The 23,638-nt window shown below is 41.9% G+C and overlaps 3 protein-coding genes across 3 annotated transcripts in view; all 3 read right to left on the bottom strand.

The window, feature by feature from the left end:
* LOC118429366 (collectin-10-like) overlaps window positions 1-7,976 on the bottom strand; it is a 13,899-nt gene extending 5,923 nt beyond the window's left edge. Inside the window, exons 1-3 of the mRNA XM_035839846.1 lie at window positions 7,843-7,976; window positions 3,653-3,780; window positions 566-693 (exon numbers count right to left, since the gene is read on the bottom strand). Of these exons, the coding sequence (XP_035695739.1) occupies window positions 566-643 (78 nt within the window). The 5' untranslated portion in view covers window positions 644-693; window positions 3,653-3,780; window positions 7,843-7,976. The remainder of the gene's footprint in view (window positions 1-565; window positions 694-3,652; window positions 3,781-7,842) is intronic.
* A 9,093-nt stretch (window positions 7,977-17,069) lies between these two features.
* LOC118429595 lies at window positions 17,070-19,334 on the bottom strand. The gene is made up of 4 exons (XM_035840141.1): window positions 19,210-19,334; window positions 18,807-18,874; window positions 18,362-18,530; window positions 17,070-18,006 (listed from the first exon to the last, which is right to left on the bottom strand). Exons 1-4 carry the CDS (start codon window positions 19,325-19,327, stop codon window positions 18,002-18,004), a joined length of 360 nt encoding a protein of 119 aa, XP_035696034.1. The 5' UTR covers window positions 19,328-19,334; the 3' UTR covers window positions 17,070-18,001.
* Window positions 19,335-19,355: 21 nt separating this feature from the next.
* Window positions 19,356-21,047, bottom strand: LOC118429365 (pentraxin fusion protein-like). Its single transcript, XM_035839844.1, has 3 exons — window positions 20,681-21,047; window positions 20,024-20,440; window positions 19,356-19,378 (listed from the first exon to the last, which is right to left on the bottom strand). The coding sequence occupies exons 1-3, from the start codon at window positions 21,045-21,047 to the stop codon at window positions 19,356-19,358; spliced, it is 807 nt and encodes a 268-aa protein (XP_035695737.1).
* Between the last annotated feature and the right edge of the window lie 2,591 nt (window positions 21,048-23,638).

The raw sequence follows: 23,638 nt of genomic DNA, 5'->3' as shown, positions 1-23,638 counted from the left end.
ATTTGGTTTTCGATGGTTTATGATCGATAACATCAGATGGGTGACTGCATGTATTTGGTGCTAACGCTTATGTTCACTGAATGATACTATGGTCTAAGCTTGTTGCAGATAAAATTCAAAAATTAAAATTGTGTATTTTAGTGTCAAAGAAACGTTAACTGTTATTTCCAACACAAGCAAATCAGATCTATTTGCAAGAGGAAATTTTGCTTTTAATCAATTATTTCCACCGACGTCTCGGTGGCCGCTTGTCACCTTCCTCATGGCAATATTGCTTCACAGCAACTACAGGTGTCGCTGCTTACAAACTTCAAGTGTTTACATTTATGTGCATTCACATATACATAAACATATACATATACATATACATATACATATACAGCGTCAGTGTAATGTGAACTAGCTAGTGAAGGAAGGTGAGAGACTGTCACCGAAACGTCGGTGTAAACAAAGCACATATTCAGGGACACACCAACCTGATGAAACTATTCACTGACTTTGTCTTTGATCTACTCATTACGACGTAATGAATTGATACGGTATCACAAAATGTATCGTTCCTTACCTCAGCCCGAAAATCTACAATATAGATCAGGAGCAGCAGGACAAACATCCTCCGCATGGTGGCGCTCGTGGACGCCATGATGGGGCGCTCTCGTCACCAGTCCAACAGGCCGGTCTACAAGGTCGTCCCTGTTGTCATGGAAACAATGACGTTAATAAGAGTATCATTCAAACTCTTATTGATCCAAACCGGCCATCCAAAAGCTTTTGGTAAATTCTACCTTTCAGAATTGTAAAGAATCCTAAACGGGAAAATCCCCTTTTGGCTCGTAGTAGCCAACAACAATATACAGAATGGAATGAATGGGGAAAAACACTATATACTTTGTCTCGGTTTGCCCTATCTTTACATCTTCGCATATACGCCTTGCGGCACAACGAGCATCAGATGCAATCTTGAACATATATGCGGGTCTGTATGCCGTTAGTTAACGCGTTTTCCGTTAGTCGTGGGTAGCATATTTTTATTCAATGCTACTCATGGGAAACCTGTCTTTTGATCACTTAATTCGTAGGTTCTTGAATTTCTAAAGTGTGCATATCTTAGGGAATACTAATTCTAAATAACTAGATCTTCCCTTTGAAAGTTACATAACCGTCTGCTCAAGTCAAGTGGTTAATATGAATTTGTAAGTTCGGGTCAAATATGAAGGTACTGAAGTATTCTTTGATTTCTAAAATGTACAACTTCACAGGACGGGTATTGGTACAAAACGCCCATTTAATGTGAATTCTTAACGCCATCACCCATTCAACCTTAAGGCGGTTTGGTGTGGCTTTGTACGAGGCAGTGTGGCTAAGCTTTGATCGCTGACCCTTGATGCTCTCTTCATTGTGTTCAAGCTGATTTTCGAGTTCACGTCTCTATATGTTGGCAGTTAGTCAGCCGAAAAGTAGGCACGGGTGCTTTGTTCAGACCTGACTGGCATCCCGTCCATTTTGAGTTCGCAGGGCCCTATTTTTGCCGGACTCTCCTCGGGGCAGGAGAAGCTTTCCGCCGCCGAGGTAATCTTTGGCACCCGGTAGTTACAGCTTTAGTTGGTAGGGGTCCCGTGGTTGGTCAATTTAACTCCAACAACCGTATAACTGTACGAGTTGAAGACTTATTGACTGGCTTTTGAACACTCCTCATTGTGTGGAAGCCAACTTTCGAGGTTATTGACATTGCAGGCCCTTGGGATATGACATCTGTATGTCAAGCAAAAAAGGCTGCGGGATGTTTTGTTGAGTCTTGGCTGGTATCCAGTCTATCGTGTTTTCGCTGGGCCCTGTTTTGGTCGGGCTCTCTTCGGGATAGGAGAAGCTTTCCGCCGCCGGGGTGATCTTTGGCACCCGGCAGTTAAAGTTTTAGGTGGTAGGGGTCCCGCGGTTGGTCTATGTAACCCCTACCGCGTATAACTCCTACCGAGTGCCAAAGATTACTGCGGCGGTGGAAAGTTTCTTCTACCCCGAAGAGAGCCTGGCCAATCTATGGTAGGCAGGATGTCGTCATGTGTTTTCATATCTTATCCCATCTCATACATACTTTGCACAATTAATTGTACGTACTGATTCTCTTATTTACCGACCAAAGTTGGAATGGCTGACACTACATATCTTGTACTCTCCTATCTTCGATGCTAACGATATCAATTCCACCTACTGAAACGTTCGAGATAAATTGTCCCCCGTATGTGAAAAAAAAAAACGCTAGGGTAAGGGTGCAAGCGGACAGTACGTACTCACTGCCTCAAACTTTCGCAGCTCCAAGAGTTATTTCGCATCTATCCTGATGTCTATCTTTGTACGAGACAGTTTTGAAGACTTAGTGACTGGCCTTTGAACACTCCTCGTTGTGTGGAAGCTAACTTTCGAGGTTATTGACATGTCATTGTGTGCCCTTATGATATGACATGTCGAGCAAAAAGGGTGCGGGGTGCTTTAATTGTTCAGTCTTGGCTGGCAACCAGCCTATCTTGTTTTCGCCTGGCCCTTTTTTGTATGGCTCTCTTCGGGGGAGAAGAAGCTTTCACCGCCGGGGTAATTTTGTGGCACCCGGTAGTTGCTTTCGGTAATAGGAGTTCTTCCGTTGGTTAATTTATGGTTAACTCCTACCGCCGGGACAAATTGTGGCTTCAGAGTCCGACCAGGCCTAAATCTACGACGGGCACCGGCACAATTGAGGGTGGTGACGGCCACGTGCACGACGTATTGCCGGCACATGCGACTGACAGAACCCAGCATCTTTCCTCGCCCGTCAACCCGCTCTATAGCTAAAGGCGCAACCCGCCGTCCGTGCAAATACGTGCTGTCTACGTGTCAAGACGTGGGCAATCTTTTGGGATCCGTAAGTGGAAAGCACCGCCTCCGTACAAACTCGTAGGGATTCCGACGGATTTTGGAGCACGCACACACGAGGTAGAACTTTACGTGCAGGCAAAACTTTGTGTGCCATCGGGCTGCGAATTCACTTTCCAAAAACCCAAAGCACCCCCACCCTCCCGTGAGTGCCAGTACGGGCGTCTGCCCTGTACAGCCTGGGCGTTTTCAAAATACGTTGCGGACGTGGCCTCCCCCCCCCCAAAAAAAAACGTACGGACAAATTGCACGGGTTGTGCCCTTAGCTTAAGAGGAGGCGGACGAAATCACCTAAACGTTGTGCGACATACGCGTAGCAAGAAATAGTAGCTAAGATGTGCGGCATGGTGCTACTTTTTCGATTGACGTACGTGGTCTAGTCCGAATTCCCTATGTTAAATCCAAAAAACATATTCAATATTCAATGTGCGTTGCGGTTGACGCCACCTCTACTACGATTGGCATTGTCGTAGCCCCGGTGAGACAGACAAAAGCTCAATAAAAGAGCGTCCAATTCATTAGGAATATACAAAGCATTATATTAATAAAATCTGAATCAAATTTGTCGCCAGGGTGCCGGTATTATGGTCCGTAGTCGCACCATTAGCTGCTCTTTTACAATTCGGAATAGATCGAACACAACACTGGTAAACAACACGCCCATAACTGGCCCTATTGTTTGGTAACAATTTGGTAATAAAGTGCACTACATGTCTAGGTAAAAACATTAGGAGGAGTAAAATGTTCACACCTTAATCAGAAGAAGGTTGTCTTGATTTCTCTGGATGCCTGATCGATGATCGGAAGGACTCGATGTTCTAACAGGTGTGCCTTCTCCTCTCTTCACCACAACTGCCTGCACACGGCCGGTAGCGTCCCCTGTTTATGACAGATGAGAAGAATTACGATCAAAGTGGGCGGAGAAACCGCAGCCCTAAAGACGTATCTTTCTTCTGATTGGCTCCGACAAAAACTGTCTTTCTGATGCAAATGTATCTTTAGGTGCGCCGTCGGTGCATCCACCAATGTAGCTACCGGTAAGTCAGAAGCATTCCAAAGCATTGACCTGTGCACAATCAAGGGTGATAGCAGTTAAGATTTGACGCTAGCCGGAGGAACTGATCACATGATACCGCCAGACACACCTGTGCAGAACGTTCTAGAATTGTCTTTGTTTGATTGTTTGTTTGTCTTTGACAAAACTGAAGACCATTGTCGATAAACTGTGGTGAAAAACGCTACTGATCATCTGCGAACTCAGAATAGGCATTTGGTAGACCCGTAGCCCCTTATACATGTACATTTCACTACTAGCGTCGTAAACATTCTTTGTACCTTTGTTTCTTTTGTTCTCCTTAAGATCACAGACAGGATGGCGCGATTCATACTCAATTACGTCTAATTACTGATGAAGTTACAGTTCATCACTTTTCTATAGCCGGGTCATCTCTGTTAAGCTATTTACGACTTCGGTGCTAAGATCAGGAATTTATAATTTAAAAGACCTTGGAAAGTTCTGGAATACCTTTTTCTAGTACTGAATTTGAATAAATATCAATTACTATTATTATTCTGTGTGTATGAAAGTGGTAAACACAAACCGATGTAGTGAGTTCAATTGGCTTTTGTTAGACCACTTCGAAACCATGACTTTCCCGTTAACGCGTTGTGTTATTTGTGTATTTCGGGCAGATAGGGAGAGGCAACCGTCCTTGAAATTTGCATCGTAATTAATAAACATCATCAATATCTGTACTTTTGGTGGTAACCTGCGAGCTCAGAGATTTCGTTGTATGTACGTATTTACGCTCACGCCCCTTATAATTAATAGTAGTCACGTACTTTTCTCTGGTGACGCCGTACATAAACTGATCTATTGTCCAGATGCTCCTTTTGTTCTTAATGTCACGGAGAGGATGGTGCGTTTATAGTTCATTAAGTACAATTATAGATTGCAATCAGTTCAACGATTTTCTATCGCCAGGTCATCTCTGCTGAGCTTGGCGCTAGCAACATTAGTAGTCTGTCAAGCGAAATGACCCTTGAATGACCTGGAATACCTCTGTCTAGTACTGAATTTAAACCAATATCACACTTTTTATGATTTTGTTTGTATGACAATGGTGAAAACAAACCAGTCAGGAGGATTCAGACAGTGAATCGTTAGTTTTGACAAAGCCACCAACCAAATATTCATATCATGATACTGTCAATATCACAGTCATAACTTTGGAATTTCATCCTTTAGGCAATCTTTCGCATGCTCACAGACTAGGCGACAACACGATTTTATTGATGCCACTTAATTAAACGTTAAACTTTCATCTGAAGCTTTACTTTCTACTTCTTTGGTCTCTGTGACGAAAAAAATCCTCGAAACTCTGATGCAGTAGTGACGTTACAGAAAACACAACTCTCGTCAGAAAAGGGACAATCTCAATTATGATCCCAGGATCAAAGGCAAAGCCGCGCATTATTCCAGTTAAAAATCCCACGTATATCTAACCTACCCTGAGCAGCAAAGCGTTGGAAACAATGATAAAATAAACAATAAATGAATGAATGAGTTAAGAACTTTGTTGGAACCGTTCCTCTTGTAAGGTTATGTGCAAAACATCAAGGACTGAAAACCATTACAGAAAATAATAATCATAATAGTCTTTGTGCTCAGAACAAGTTTCATTACTGGGACCGTATTGTTTTATCACGTGAAAGACTTGGGCCCTTCGCCCCGGTCGGAGCATAGGCCACCGATGATAGCCCTCGACTGTACCCGCCTCTGGGCCTTCTTCCTCAGGTCCTGCCAGTTGTTCTAAATACTCTTCGTCTCCTCCTCCGTATCCCTTCTCCAACTGTTCTTGGGCCTTCCCCTCTTCCTTTTGCCCTGTGGGTTCCAGGTCAAAGCCTGGTGTGTGATGATGGATGGTGGCTTCCAGAAGGTGTGTCCTATCCAGGACCACTTTCTCTTGAGGATCTGACTGACCACTGGTTTTGTCCTGTGTTGATGGGTAGCTCTGAGTCTGCCGGTGGGATGTCTGGCGGTGCTTCTGGGGCTGGTCTGTTTAACAACGCATTAAAGTGTTCTGCCCATCTTCTCAGTTGTTCTTCTGTTGTTGTGAGTGGGTTCCCCTCTTTGTCCTTCACAGGCTTGTCTGCTTGTTGGAATTTACCTGCCAGTTTCCTTGTTGTCATGTAGAGGTCTCTCAGGTTTCCCTTCCCAGCTGCTTCTTCTGCCTGTCTAGCTAGGTCCTCAAAGTGGTCCCTTTCGTCCTTTTTGATACTCTTTTTAACTTCATTGTTAGCAGCTGTGTATGTTTCCTGTGCTTTTGCCTTCTCTTATCTTGCCCGCCTTGTATTCAGTGCAGCCTTCTTTTGTTTCCTCACTTCCAACTTCTGCAGAGTGTTGTAAGAGATCCACTCCTTGTGCTGTGGTTTCTTCTTACCCAAGACCTCCTCACATGTGTCCAACCACCCCTTCTTGGCCTGTTGCCACTGGTTCTCAATTTCTGTATAGTCCTCTTTGAAGAGTTCCTGCAGCGGTTGAAATCTGTTAGATAGGTTTATCTTGAATGATGTCTGGATGCCCTTATCCCTGTACGTTGAATCTTTTGCGGGGGTTGGTGTTTGTGGAGTATTTCTTCAGCCTCAGTCGTGCTGACTTCACCAGCAGGTGGTGGTCTGATGACACATCCGCTCTCCTCATCACCCTTACATCACTCCACAGTAGTCGGAACTTCCGGTTAATGCACATGTCGTCGATTTGGTTCTCTGTGACATGGTCAGGTGATCTCCATGTGGCCTTGTGGATTCTCTTGTGCATGAAGATGCTACCTCCTATGACCAGTTGGTTGAGCGAACACAGGTCTGTAAAGCTTTCCCCATTGTCAATCATCTTTCCTAGTCCTTCCTTTCCCATTAGCTCCCTCGTGACCTGTGTTATCTGCTCCTACCTTGGCATTGAGGTCCCCCATAAGTAAAGTGATGTCCTTGTTTCTGCTCTTGTCCAACACAGCTTGAAGGCGCTGGTAGAAGTCATCCTTCTTTTCATCCCCTTCATCATTAGTAGGCGCATAGCACTGTATGACAATCATGTTGATGTTGCTTTTCTTGGTGGCAAACTTGGCAGTAATGATACGTAAGCTGACAGGTTTCCAGCCAATGAGTGCCCTCTGTGCTTCCCGTGACAGCATCAAGGCGACTCCCTCTGTGTGGGGATCTCCATCTTCTGTGTGTCCAGCGTACAGTAATGTCTCTCCTGTAGCTAGCCTAACCTGTCCCGCCTGTAGCCATCTTGTTTCACTCAACCCCTGTGCTGTCCTCCCTGTTTCATACATTGTTCTAACATTCCAGGTACCTATTTTTAAGGTTGTCTTGGGTGTCAGAAGGGGAGTCGGCCTGACAGCTTCCTTTCGGCTTTCACTGTCCTGCGTCATAGGCCTCCTGTCTGGAGGCCCTTCCTTTCCCATGACGAATTTATCTCGGGTTTTTATCATCGGTGCTTCTGTAACTGGTTGCTCTTTTACAAGTAGGGTAGTTGACCCTACTCCAACCCTTTTTAACCTCTTGGGTGAGGGGCAAGGTCCATCATTTAGCGACTACCCAAACTCCACCCCGCATTCGAGGTTACAGAGTGTGGACACCTACCCCAGTAATGTGACATCTACCCCAGGACTAGGAGATTGGTACATTCGGGCTCTCACACTACGGCAAGGCGGATGGACCGGGAGCCGATGTTAGGGTATCCCCGTGAGTGTGAAGGACTTAGCAATGTTAATCATTTTATTTCAGAACGTTTTAGAAGTGGTTATTGGTTTGATTTGGTTTGTTTGGTTAGTGTGATACAGATCTTCATAAGTGACTGATATGTCACTATTCTTCCTGGAGTCAGGGTGATTTGTAGAGAATAATTTGTTATTGATGCTTGGGTCTTCAGAAACATACCTCCAAACATTATTGACGGTCTCACGTAGAGTGGCCCACTGTGCATGTCTTGGCAGGCTCTTGATTCTGGAAACAGACCTCGATCATCTATGGTGTAAACTGTTGTCATCTGATGTCGTCTCGACCTGATAACAAAGAAAACCATTACAGAGACTGCTGCCATGTGACTTTCTCCATCTTATCATAGATTGTTGAATGTCATTAACTGTATGCAAGACTTACCATTGCCAAAGATGGTGATTGAAGACTTTGCCCAACATCTGTGAGTTCAAGGCAAACCTCTGTTAGACCAGTATGAAACTATGACTTTTTGATTGCTCCCCTATTTCATTCAGGGAAATGTCTGTTGACATCGTTATTGTAAGTCATCAACATTTACTATCTTCGAAAGTTTTTCTTCAAATTATTATTTCATTTTCATTTTATTTGTTTAATGAGGAGTGTACACTTGGGAAGTCCTGGACTTACATTTTAAAAACAATAACAATACAGTAATGACACATTTCCATAACAACATTAACTATGAGATGGTATTACTAAGCAAATTAAGTAAGTCAATTGACATTTAAATGTCCTGAGTTTCATCAGACTTCGTGTTTCAAGAGAGAGCTTGTTACATTTGATTGTACCAAAAGGCAACCCAGAGATTGTACTCTAAAATGCTTCATTCTATGCATATAGTGCTCAGTTGTGTTACCATCCGTCGCATTTCAGCAGCTTCCATCTTCAAATCAGAACCAGCTGATTTTAGAAAAGGCTACTCGTGCACTGACTACATGTCTGTGTCAATACAGAAACTAGACCAGACACAGCAGTGTAGCAGTGCTACTAGTGGTGTTATATGATAGTACAAGTATTTGTATTCTTTTTACTGATGGTCGTCGAAACGTTTACCAAAGAATTGAAAAAGGTTGTTTAACAAAAAAGACCTGATGAATCTATTCAGAGTCATAGAAAGTAGGTGTGAAGTCGACGTAAAGATACATTTCAGTCCATGGGCAGTTAAAACAATATAATGTTTAAGTCCTGTGAGACTGAATGTGTAATGTATTTCTGCTTGAAATCTATATGTATATCTATACTAGTGTATAATTTTCTCTTTTTTTCTTCGATACATTAGCAACTTTTACAATTTGTATTGCATTGCACAGTTAGATTTGTTGCAAAAGAATTCTGTTTAACTCTTAATGAGTTACTCTATTTAAAATTCTGTCACATGTGCGCTTGACCGAATCCGTCATAATTGGCTAATACTGTAAATGCAGAAATTTTGGTGATGGTTTTATGTTCGCGGTTTTCACGTTGCTAATTTACCTCAAACTTAAAAACCACCGCGATCATTGTTTCCATGACAGTAAGAGACTACAGTACATAGTGCTACCGCGAACTTAAAACCACCGCGAACAGTCCTTTTCCCGCTACCGCGAAATTAAATCCCCGCAAACTTAACTGCATGTACAGTAGTTCCAGCGCCACAACTCTTAGCTCTTGGCATGACATGATAATTAACCCGAAAGGTTCGTCCCTGAAGCTGACTTTGGACTTGTTCTGAACCTACAGGTTACCACGTGCTCGTGGTCAGGTCTGAAATTCACCAAACTATGCCATACTAAGGAACATGATGGCTACGGTAAGATAGGTTTAGACCTATGTACGCTAAACACCCAGGAATGTCCTGACCACAACTATGACGCACTCAATGTCTGTAACAGACGTCACCACCTAGCCTCCAGGCAAGCGGTTGGGTTTTGAATGTCTGTCTCTAGTACAGTAGCGAGTTTAGAAGTTCACTCTGATTTAAAAAAAAATCTATTTTTCTGTCCTGATCTGGTGTGGGATACCAATGGCTAGCCTAGCATGTGCTCTAATGTAAACCTTTCTACTCAAGTGGGGGGTAGTCATTCTATCTTTAGCCTTCCGGGAATCGACCTTATTATTTCTTTATTTTTTTTTGATTCTATGTTCTTTAGCTAGAACAACCCAACTCAGTGTAACCACACCGTTTGACAGTGGGGCCCTCGATTTATTATTTTTTAGGGGATTGTTAGAAACCGGGAATACACATCAAACTTACATATACATACTCATAGAAGAGCACATAATGCACAGTAAGCCCCCTCCCGAAAAGCCCAGACGTTTCTAACCCATTCCATGAGTCCGGGTGTGAGTACACTATAAATATAAACATTTCTGTGCCAATTGACCTATACTGAACTTCCTTAGTAATACAATTTCATAGTTTATGCTGTTATAGAAATGTGTCATTACTGTATTGTTATTGTTTTTTAAGTGTAAGTCCATGACTGCCTAAAAAGCATGTCAAGCTTAGACCTGAGTGTACACTCCTGGTATAAAAATGATAAAGTAAAAGTGAACATAACCTTTGATCTCATCTCTGTGAATGAGATATAACCAGTGTTACTGACCTGAGTGGTGCAGAGATGAATCTACGAGGCTGCAGGTAACTTCTACAGAGAAACTTGCATCGAGACCCATTAGAGGCTACACGAACACTCATTGAGTGCAGTTATAAAAGACACGTATACTAATATAAACAAAATATCGACAAAAAGAGACGCCAGTGCTGCGCATGACTGGTGACCTTCTTGTTACTCCCTTCTTTTCCCTGAGGCTAGGTTTCAACCTGACCCAGGTAGGGCATTATCCAGTTTAACTACCATTCCCAAATATTTGTTGTCATGTACCTGGAGAAGTCGCGAACGGATCTTAATCTGACATTTGGTCGGTGCAACAGCAGTCTCTGCTTTGACTCTTGCTCATTGGCCTGTCTCAGGCGTTATGTATACCTCTATTCTTCGCCCGACAAGGTCATGAACCGCCCTTAGGCTTACCACTACTCAAACTGCGCGTGCGCTTGGCCGAATCCGTCATAATTGGCTAATACTGTAAATGCAGAAATTTTGGTGATGGTTTTATGTTCGCGGTTTTCGCGTTGCTAATTTACCGCAAACTTAAAACCACCGCGAACACTGTTTCTATGACAGTAAGAGACTACATTGCGTACGTGGTGCTACCGCGAACTTGAAACTGACGCAAATAGCCCTTTTCGCGCTACCGCGAAATTAAATCCCCGCAATTTTAGATGCGTTTACAGTGGTTTTAGCGCCACTGTTCTTAGCACTTGGCATGACATGACAATTAACCCGAAATGTTCGTCCCTCACTCAGAAGCTAACCCTGTACTTGTTCTGAACCTACAGGTCACCACGTGGTCAGGTCTGAAATTCACCAAACTATACTGTACAAAGTAACATGATGATGGTTTCAGCAAGATAGACCTATGTACGCTAAACACCCAGGAATGTCCTGACCACATCTATGCCACACTCCATACCTGTAACCGTCACCACCTAGCCTCCAGGCAAGCGGTTGGGTTTTGAATGGCTTTCTCTACTACAGTCGCGAGTTCAGAAGTTCACTCTGATTTAAAAAAAAGATCCATTTTTCTGTCCTGATCTGGTGCAGGATACCAATGTCTAGCCTAGCGTGTGTTATAATGTAAACCTTTCTACTCAAGTTGGGGTAGTCATTCTATATTAAGCCTTCCGGAAATCGATCGTCTTATTTCTTTTCTTTTTTTTTTATTCTGTGTTCTTTAGCCAGACCAACCCAACTCAGTGTAACCACACCGCTTTACAGTGGGGCCCTGCATTTATCTTTTTATGGGATTTTTAGAAACCGGGAATACATATCAAACTTACATATACATACTCATAGAACAGCGGATAATACACAATAAGCCCCCTCCCGAAAGCCCAGACGTTTTAACCCATTCCATGAGTCCGGGTGGGAGTACACTAGAAATACAATGATCATTTCTGTGCCAATTGACCTATAGTGAACTTCCTTAGTAATACAATTTCATAGTCTTTGCTGTTATAGAAATGTGTCATTACTGTATTGTTATTGTTTTTTAAGTGTAATTCTATGACTGCCTAAAAAGCATGTCAACCTTCGACCTGAGTGTACACTCCTGGTATAAAAAATGATAATGTAAAAGTGAACAAATCCTTTGATATCATCTCTGTGAATAAGATAAAGTCAATGTTACTGACCTGAGAAGTGCAGAGATGAATCTACGAGGCTGCAGGTAAATTCCACAGGTGAACTTGCATCGAGACCCATTATAGGCTACAAGAACACTCATTGAGTGCAGTTATAAAAGACACGTATACTAAATATGAAAACATCGACGAAAAGAGACGCCAGTGCTGCGCATGACTTGTGACCTTCTTGTTACTCCCTTCTTTTCCCTGAGGCTAGGTTTCACCCTGACACAGGTAGGGCATTATCCAGTCTAACTACCTTCCCCAAATATTTGCTGTCATGTACCTGAGGAATGGATCTCAATCTGACATTTGTTCAGTGGAATTGTCATACTAGGTATCGGTAAGGTGTACACAACGTAGCACAAACACACACACACACACACACGTACACGTACACACACAGATAACGTTATATCCCCACATACCCCACATACACACACACACACACACACACGAACACGTTGCGAACAGACAAGCTGAAAACAATAACTCCGGGCACAGAATGGGGTATTCAAATATCAGGGACATCAACGTAAAATATCAACAAATTTACATGTGATACATCAAAGATAAAACTTGCCCTGCAAGTTGTTGTGACAAGAGTATGATTAATGTGCTGTGGTAAGCCACCTGCCTGTAGACAGTCTGGCATAAAACTTGGCTTGCATTTTACTAAAATTTGCAATACTTGGAGATATTGTGCACTTATCTATGAACCAGATAGATGGCGCTGCGGGACAGGTTTTTGTCTGTTGCACTGTAAATGCATTATTCGCCCTTCGCCAGAACGGCAAAAGGTTATGGAGACGGTTTAGCCAGGACTTTTTGGTCTGTATATAGGTCAACAGCATATAACTAAAAAGTTGTGGATGGATTTTAATGATATCTGGTAGGTTTGTAGCGGTTGTGGAAAGGAAAGTCAAGTTCGAAAATGGTATACCTTGCATTTTCCTCTGGTCTTAATTGAGCTTTGTACGTAGACGTGCGTACCTAAAGCCCGAACTGGGAATTGGACCTAAAAATGTTTAGGTCCAAGTAAAAAAAAAAAAAAAAAAACTCAATGTCCGGAGCCAAGTCCGGACTTGCAAAACCAATCGGTCACTTATATTCCCATTTTATGTTCTAAACCATCTAAAACCTTTCCATAGACAGTGAAATTTGCACTGGAAAACGACAAAAAAACAGTTCGTGTATACACTGGCTGTTTATCATTTTCATGTATTTTTCATATTGCACTTCAATTCATGCTAACATGCAATTTTATATGCACCACCCCCCTCCCCCTAAAAAATGCACATAATATGCGATGATGGGTTCAGGTCCGGACTTAAAATTTCCTTTATGATTATGTTAGGTCATGTTTTCGAAAAGATCCATGACCCTGTAAGTCATGCCACTATACGTTCGCCCCGCGCTGTTTCTCCCTATTTACTGTGCCCGGTTTTACAAGTCATTAAGACACGATACAATAATGGCCTCTCTCTTTAATATAAATAATCCCACACCCCTTCCTTTGGAGAAATATTCCATGCCGTTATAGTCACAATAATCAGTATGGAACTTAACATGACGATTATAAAATGACGTGTTAACAAACTCTTGGTCATTAATGGCAAACGCCTTGTCATTTCTTCAAGGGTGTGTGTATGTGTGTTTGTTTGTGTGTGTGTGTGTGTGTATGTGTGTCTGTGTGTGTGTGTCTGTGTTTTTTTTTGGGGGGGGGGGAATAATCCTTTCTTCCTTTGCCATCCCGTACCAACGTACCAGTAATCAGAAATACACCCACGAATCCTCAAGTTATACTTTTCACACACACAAACAAGCACGCACGCACACACATACACAATCACACACACATATATACACAAAGACACAATCACACACACACACACTCACACACACACACACAAATATACACACATACATACACACACAATCACACACACATATACACACAAACACACGATCACACACACATACAGACACACACGCACACATACACACACACATATACACAATCACACACACACACACACACACACACACATACACAATCGCACACACACACAATCACACAAACACACACATACACAATCACACAGACACACACACAAACACACACAAACAGAGATAACTACATATTGTCATTAATGGCGAAGGTCATATTTAAATGACAACACCGGAAGAACTATTGTTTGGTCTTAAGGGCATCATTAGACCACACAAACACACACGCACACACGCACGTACACACACACACACATACACACACACACGCACACCAACATGCACACAGACACACACACCAACACACAGACACAGACACACACACACACACACAAACACAAACACACAAACACACACAGACAGAGGTAACTTATTATTGTCATTAATGCCGAAGGTCATATTTAAATGACAACACCGGAAGAACTATTATTTGGTCTTCAAACTTAAAGGCATCATTAGGCCACACAAACACGAACACACACACACACACACACAAACAAACATGCACACGCACACGCACACAGACACACACACCAACACATAGACACACACACAAACACACACACACACAAACGCACACACGCACACACACTGTTTCATGATATTTCATGTTTCTAAAGATATTGTTATATTTCACTTGAGCTAATTCGCGAGTTATCTCTAATGGTGATCTTATAATGGTACCGCATACATGTAGGGTAATTTGCCATGGTTCCAGATCGGGAGTCTTTGGTACTGTACTGTGCCTGGATATTCTGGTGAGGGGGCGGGGGGGGGGAGGCAAAATTTCCTCGGTGATATGTTACAGTTCGTGCCGAAGGGCTGGCTTATGTGTGCCCTGACTGTGTTCCAGGTTGCTTTTACTGTAATTTCTTTCTTACTAAGTTCAGAAAAGATATTTCTAACTAAAAATCTTCAAAGCTGAACAAAGGTTGGTCTGTTTGTTGATATTGTTCTCGATAAGGGTTACGGATTATAAACTGTCTTTGACTTTGTAAGAAACACCAGATCATTTAGGTCATATCATAATAAATAACCAAATTACCAACGTAAGAATAAAACACCACAACGACAAGTATTTGGTCCACAAACTGCAATTTATTGCCACCATATTGAATAAGAATATATATGATAGGCTAATATAGAAAATCAGTAAATAATTCTGTCCAGATAGTGTCGATTTTGCATGTTGCTCACAATATTCTTGCTTCATGTCTGCGTATTCGCTTGTTCTAAGGATATTTTTTAGAACGCATCGAAACGTATAGACCATACACACGATGATAACAATTTGCGTTGATATGAATCCATCTTCACATTCAGATTCAAGTGGTAGTTGTTCACGCTATGCATTTAGATGGTTATATTGCATAAGATTAAAAACTATACTCGCTAATTAATTAGAAATCTAGATATACTGCAAGAATGGTCAATAATATCTAATGTAAAATAGGCCCTGCTAACACTAGATGAAAACTATAGGAAGTGAAATCAAAATGTTCTAAGGAGATCTTAGTTAGTAACTTCTAAAATGGTAATATGTTCTTGACTGATAATGTCCTACAAGATATGTCACATGTTCTAAAATCAGAAGGTATATTCACTTTCTGCCTTTAACACCATTAAAAGAAAAACTGAATTTTTTCATACCTCAAAGCATGTCGTCCTTGTTATAAAAAATGTGCGAATTTGTACGTATGTTTCCAAAACGTTTGGCAGTGCAGCTATTGACCACACGATTATCTAAACAAAAAGTTTATTGTCAGGAATAACAAAAATGAATGCTGCAACCTTGTTAAAGCATGTACTATGCAGAAAGTGAAGACTGGGGTCGAATGACTTTTAAATCAAAGGTTTTCCGTATAGACTGTAACTGATCGAATGACTTGAATTTTTATCATTACATCTTCTGACAATTCATATTTGAACATAAGTTTTTAGTAGTGGTAACATCATGGTGATGTAATGTAGATTTAAGAGAAAAAAATTTTGTCTGCATCTTTTTTATTTACACATCTTATCATAGTTATTTCCCCTATCTAATTATCACAGCTCCACTTCCTACAATGTACAACTATTGTACAGTTTGCATTAGGACCATTTTCTCCCTCAACCCACCATAATTTTTTTTTTGGTTTTTGGTCCCGACAACAGGTCATGACCTCTCTCTATCCTTTCATCAGACTTCAAAATACACTTTTCTCCCGCGGTGGCCATGATAGATCGAAACCGAGGCCAATGTGGAAAACAAGCATGGCAATCAGGAAATCAACCAATAAGAGAATGGCTACATGCCTTTGAAATATTTTGCATTATTATCGTTTATTGTGCACCCGTTAAGGAACAGTTATGCTTCTTTAAATTGCTACATCTTTCTTTTCAAAACACTTGTTATGATACTATGTTGTGAAACTTGTGTGACGGTTTGGGAGAAAACTAAATCGGAACTGATTTTAGAAGTAAGTTCTGCCTGTTTGCCTCGTTGACCTGGTTTTCGATCTATCATGGCCGCCGTGTGAAAAAGGTGTCTTGTTTGTCTTGTCGTATGGGAGTGCATTGTGCAATGTTAGACAAGTTAGAAAGTGCTCATCTTTAGGGCTTTAAAATGTCATTGTAGCCAATTCAGTATCGTTTACAAATAAGATGCTAGCTTTATGTTGTTTGATGCAGGCGAGACATCTCTTCAATGATGGAATTTGAGATAGTTAGAACGACTCCACCAAGGTCTACATTTCAGTAAATACCTTTTTTTGCTAGTTTTCAGTATTGAGATTGATACCAGAAATCCTAGATACCAGTAATGTAAGTAGTAAAAACTACATTTAATGGTATCTTAACAAAGGGTTGTGTTTTCTCTATCATTGCACTGTTGAACTCAAAGGACCTGTACTTTAATATTCTAGATGATGTCACTACTCTTAGACCTCAAACAGTTACATTTACGAATCTAAACAAACGTTTCATTTTGTTAACAAAAACGTCACTTTCAAGTTCACTGCTGTCGACACAGCTAACTAATTTAGAAGATATGTTTTAAAACATACATTTTAAGTAATGTATCACCACAGCCCTGCAGTACAGTAGTGTGCAAGAAAATGGAGTATAAGATACACTGAAGGCACCAAATGAACAGCCTCTAGTTTAGAAGACCAGACAAGATTCCCATTATGATACTTGATAAAGGAGGGTACAGTACTGTGCAAGAAAATGGAGTATGAAATACACAGAAGGCACCAAATGAACAGCCTCTAGTTTAGAAGACCAGACAAGATTCCCATTATGATACTTGATAAAGGAGGGTACAGTAGTGTGCAAGAAAATGGAGTATGAAATACACAGAAGGCACCAAATGAACAGCCTCTAGTTTAGAAGATCAGAAAAGATGACCATTATGATACTTAATAAAGAAGGGTATAGAAGTGTGCAAGAAATTTAAAATGGAGTGTCAGATACACTGAATGCACCAAATAAACAGCCTCTAGTTTAGAAGATCAAAAAAGATCACAATTACGATACTTGATAAAGGAGGGAGGAAAGAAGGCAAGTATATGTTGAGGCAACTTAGATTTGACGTAGGCCACAGAAAACTAGTCGTTGCAAATGGCGTCTATATTCTAAAACTATGTGCAAGGAATAGAGACTATAGAGTTATTGGTAAAGAGTAGATGATAGATATAAAGCTTTTCAATTCAATAACTATTTCGCCTGATCTATAAAGTCCGGGTATTATTTGACGTAGTTGATATATAAATTAACGAAACTTGTTGTATACCATTAGGTAATAAGTGTTTAATTTCTGCTGGTCACAATGAAATTAGTCTTTAAAAACCTTTTTTTACACACCTCGTATATTGGGGACCCTGATTGAAATTTTCGGAAGTTCCAAAATAAGAATAAGTATATGACATTTATGGATATCTGTACGTTTGAAATTTAGGTCTTCTATAATAACCTGGAGGGGGCAGGCGAAATCCTAATTAAACTACCCTCGTAAGGTACACCAGGTTGACTCTCATTGGAAAGTTCCATCAGTTGCTGAGCGCTTCAAGCAATGAACAGCGCTGGCTCTTCTCAGCTTGGAATTTAGTCTGCAAAATAAAACATCAATTGGTGACAACCAGATCCAACAGAGTTAACATTGCTTTAAATAAAACATATCCACTCCTTTTTGCTCCAACTTTCCTGTGGTAGCTCTTCACGCGATACTACATTTCCCTGATGTGTAAGTGATATAACCTCGCGGAATTATACCTCATACACTCTCTCAACGATGAACAGTAATAGGACGAAAATGTAAGCATGCATTTTTGTTTTAAACATAAACTCACACTTTCACATCTATCAAGAAAAAAATATGATTGTACTTGATATTTCGACCAGGTATCATAACAATTTTAAAACATTTTCCTATTGTTTTGATATGGGTAGCTAAACTTTGTTTACCGGATTCCTCTTCCTCAGCGGCCGGCTCCGGACAGGTCCACAGTCCGTCTTTTCCCAGGAATGGCTTGTCTTTTCCCACCTCTCCACATATCACCTCGTAGCACACTGTTTGATTCATCTCACAGATGCAGTTCTTTTCACCGTCATCAGATAACCAGGTGTCTCCTGCCTGTTGGACATAGCAATACGTTTATATGTGCACGTTAAATACTGGATTGCAAGGGATTGTTTGGAAATGGCAATGCACAGGTATGGAATTAAATTCAATAGGAAAGGCTTAACAACTTGTAGAGAACAGAGCTTACAGGCATTATCAAAACCAAGCAAATAAACAAACAATAAATTGAACATTACTAGCAGGCCCCAAAAAGCAAGCTTAGTACTAGTGTGAAGTGAATCGGATTTATCTACATGTAGTTACTGCCGCACTACTGTACACACTTACCTGATGTTCTCCACAATCCTGGCCCTCGGTACCACGCACTTCAGAGGTCCTCTTTCTGGTCATCGTACCTGAAACATTAGAATTTTGATGTCTGTCTGTCTGTTTGTTTCTTCCTCTCTTTCTTTCAAGTAACATTAGTAATGGCCACACTGATTGCAGAAAGCAGAAAAACTGAAAAGAAATGTTTACAAACCTACCTTTATAAACTTCAACTTTGACACTCTAGGAACTATGAACTACTATTATCCTAATAGACCTCGTTTTTTCTACTTACTCTATTGTCTGTGCTTAACTACAGCTATGGTGGTTAGTGACGGAAGTTTGAATTTTGTAGGCATCTGACATGTAGTCATCTATTGCCTATTTCCAATAGTTTTCAGATCGGTAGCTAAACTTTGTTTACCGGATTCCTCTTCCTCAGCGGCCGGCTCCGGACAGGTCCACAGTCCGTCTTTTCCCTGGAATGGCTTGTCTTTTCCCTCCTCTCCACATATCACCTCGTAGCACACTGTTTGATTCATCTCACAGATGCAGTTCTCTTTACCTTCATCAGATAACCAGGTGTCTCCTGCCTGTCGGACATAGCAATACGTTTATATGTGCATGTTAAACATTGGATTGCAAGGGATTGTTTTGAAATGGCAATGCACAGGTATGGAATTAAATTCAATAGGAAAGGCTTAACAACTTGTAAAGAACAGAGCTTACCAGCATTATCGAAAACAAGCAAATAAACAAACAATAAATTGAACATTACTAGCAGGCCCCAAACAGCAAGCTTAGTACAAGTGAGATGTGATTCTTCTTTATCTACATGTAGTTACTGCCGCACTACTGTACACACTTACCTGATGTTCTTCACAGCCTTGCCTAGTCAGATGTGAATCTGCTTTATCTACATGTAGTTACTGCCGCACTACTGTACACACTATCCTGATGTTCTTCACAGCCTTGCCTAGTCAGATGGGAATCTGCTTTATCTACATGTAGTAACTGCCGCACTACTGTACACACTTACCTGATGTTCTCCACAACTCTGGCCCTCGGTACCACGCACTTCAGAGGTCCTCTTTCTGGTCACCGTACCTGAAAAATTAGAATGTTAATGTCTGTCTGTCTGTCTCCTTCCTCTCTCTCTCTCTCTTTCATTTGACATTTAAAGGGTCATAACGATTGAAGAAAACATACAAGATGAAAAGAAATTTTTGTAAACATACCTTCATAAACTTCAACTTCACAGATTGACAAGGTACGGCTGTTGCCAGGCAGACGGATCCCCACATATCGCCCTCTTAGCCCGTTACAGTCGGTGGCAATCTTATTCTTATCATCTGGGATGTAAATAACACTGCCGCAGCGTCGGTTACGGTCTACGCGTTCTTCGTTTCCAATATATAGCTCGAAGAGGTCAAGTCGCTGTCCTGTCCTGTCCTGGCGGTTGATGATGACCACCCACCGGACACTGACTTCGGTACCAAGGTCTACTCGCAACCAAGGGTTCGACTGCGCCGGAGTGGACGTGCAGCACAAGCTACCCCAGTCCGGGTCCCTACAACCGTCAGTCGCTCGGGAGGCAACCCCGTTATATGCGACCTTTGACTGGACAGTTGGTTTTCCCCAAGCTACATTTGTAGCTGTAGGAAAATAAAACAGGAGGTAAATAACAACACACAGAGGTACTGAAAAACATGCTTGAGTACAACTATGATCAGTTCAAAGGATTTAAAACTACAGCTCTAGATGAGCATTCAGGTCTTCAGTTAAGAAGACTGTGATATAATAGTGAGGAAAAAACTTGGAACAGATCCAACGGTCAAGTTGTCCAAATGATTGCTTTCATCATTACAATGTTTGTCTAAATCTGCCTTACCCACCTGCATAAACCTCCACTTCGCACAGCGATAGGATTCTACTCTTCCCCGGGAGTCTGATGCCCACGTACCTGCCCCTCATCCCGCGGCAGTGGACAACATGCTCGGTCTCATCACGAGGAAAGTGGTGATGGCCGCCGCACATCGGGTTCTTAGTCACGTCAGTGCTGTCCCCAACGTGGAGGTCGAAGGGCGTAATCTTCACAATCAAAGAGTCTTGACGGTTGACGATGGTGACGTGGTCGACAGTGACCGAATATCCCAAATCAACATACCAATATGGGTCGTCTTCGTCGTATGTTTTTGTACAAAAACTGCTTGGAGTTTTGGGACTTCTGTTTCCGTCGATAGCTAGACCGGGGAATCCCATGGAGTTAACACTAGACTGAAACGCAGCTCTTCCTGATGCAATGTTTGGGTCTGAAGCGTGAACTGTAAATAACATTAGTGCATACGGTTTCATTGTACGTCCCGAGGAGAGGTCATAGTCTCGGAAGAGAACACAGAGACCTTAGAGGCTCTCTATTAAAGGTTTTTACGAAAAGGAAGAAGAATCCCCTGTTGGAATTTTATTGCTTTCTCATATATACTCCTAAGTTTACCTAAATGTCCATGTTTTCTCCTATATTGTCCTGCTTCCTAATATACTGTCCTACTTAATCTCTTATATTTTCCTGCTTTCTAATATATTGTCCTATTTCGGCGTGCCCCGGTGGCCTCGCAACAGGAAGACCTACTACAATACTACAGGACAGATTACCCGTACATTACATAGACGGCGCGGTCGGGCATAGACCCCGTTAGGACCATCCGTATAATGTCATCCCACCAGTCCGACCGGCCAACCACGATATCTTTTACAGCAAAGAGGCCATGTCGTCCCGTACATAAGCAGTGGCGTGCCCCGCTAGCCTTACAACGGCAAGATCTACTACTGTAACAATACTACAGGACATTTTGGATCATCCGTATAATGTCATCCCACCAATCTGACTCGCCAACCACGATGTCATTTACGGCAGAGAGGCTAGGTCGTCCCGTACGTGAGCAGTGGCGTGCCCTGCTAGCTTTCCAACGTCAGACCTACTACAATACTACAATACTACAGGACATTTTTACCATCCGTATTCTGTCACACTAGTCGAAACGGTTATCCACAATATCTTGTACCGCAGAAAGGCCAGGTCGTCCCGTACGTGAGAACTAGCGTGACCCGGTGGCCTCGCAACAGCAAGACCTAGTACAATACTACAGGACAGATTACCCGTACATTACATAGACGGCGCGGTCGGGCATAAACCCCGACAGGCCCCCGCATCCCTGGCTGCGCTTGCCGACGATTTCGTGATGATATCGTCGCGTATTTCGTGATGATGCGGCTTACACATGGACGGCGCGGTCGGGCATGGACCCGGACAGGCCTCGCATGCCTGGCTGCGCTCGCCGGCGATTTCGTTATGTCTTACATGAAACATCTGCCTATATTTCTCCATCTAAGATACAGATCACAGGCAGGGCGACTCGCAATAAGCACAAACTGTATACTACCAGAAAGCTAAAACCAATATCGGTTTCTAAAGTCCTGTATTCCATACCTGACACGCTTCATTAATCAGGATGGTCAGTGATTTTTTTATATTTCAGCCATACATAGTATGGTGAAATATATTGTATTCGTAATGTTTCTTCTTTCTTTCTCCTGTCAAATCTTCAAAGTGATTCATCTCCGCCGTTCCTGGACCGAATGACCTGAAATTTGGCACAAGGGTAGAATGGGCAAATACCTTGATGCTTTTTCTCAGTTTTTTCATATCTGCCTCTAAAATGATTTTATTGAGATTTTTTGGTCAATTTTAGACCAAAACTGTATATTTTGGCCCCTGTACCCTGGTATTACAACCAAATGAGCTGAAATTTGACAGAGATGTGCCTTGATAATGCCCCCATATAAATTCGATAACACTTTTGGTGTACAGTACAACAAAATGCTTATTTTTGCGATTTTTTGACCAATTTTTGACCAAAAAAGGATACTTTTGGCCCCTGTACCCTGGTATTACAACCAAATGAGCTGAAATTTGACAGAGATGTGCCTTGATAATGCCCCCATATAAATTCAATAATACTTTTGGTGTACAGTACAACTACTGACTGACTGACTCGACAACCACAACCATCTACCATGTAGTAACAGGAAGGAGGAGAGTAAACTGAACATTATGTACACAAACATTGATCAACTTCCAAACAAAAGGGACGACTTGACGTTAGCCATATCAACAAAAAAGCCTGATGTGATAATTATAACGGAAGCGATCCCCAAGGCTCAGAGATTACCTATTGGAGCAGCTAGAATCGCCATCCCCGGGTTCACAGCTCACATGAACTTTGACCCTGACCAGGGAAATCTTGGAACACTGGGAAAGCGAGGGATTGTGATCTACACAGCAGACTACATTGATGCAACCGAAGTCTCCTACAGTGACATTGAGTTCCAGGAGCACCTGTGGGTGCAAGTACGTTTGAGAGGACGCGATAAACTATTAATAGGAGGCATCTACAGAAGCCCGTCTTCTGACCCAAAGTCGTCAACTGAACACTTGGCACAACTTCTACAAGTAGTCACGGGGACTAGTCCTACGCACCTCGTAATCGCTGGTGATTTCAACTATCCTGAAATCGACTGGGAACAAGCAACCTCATGTGCAAATGACGCTCACCCATCCCACCTTTTTCTTCGTTGTGTGCATGAAAACCTTCTGTACCAACATGTCTTCAAGCCCACTAGATACAGACCTGGTGAGTTACCGAACATTCTTGATCTAGTTCTGACAGATGAAGATGGAATGGTGGAAAACATTGAGTACTTACCTGGTATTGGACATAGTGACCATATAAGGCTGCAGTTTGAAACCAGACTATACTCCGAGAGAAAGGACAATCCAACGCCAAGACTCAGCC

This window comes from Branchiostoma floridae, chromosome 13 (genome assembly GCF_000003815.2).
Source record: "Branchiostoma floridae strain S238N-H82 chromosome 13, Bfl_VNyyK, whole genome shotgun sequence".
NCBI lineage: Eukaryota > Metazoa > Chordata > Leptocardii > Amphioxiformes > Branchiostomatidae > Branchiostoma > Branchiostoma floridae.
Note: the sequence above shows the minus strand (reverse complement) of the source record. Positions and strands in the feature narration are given on the sequence as shown.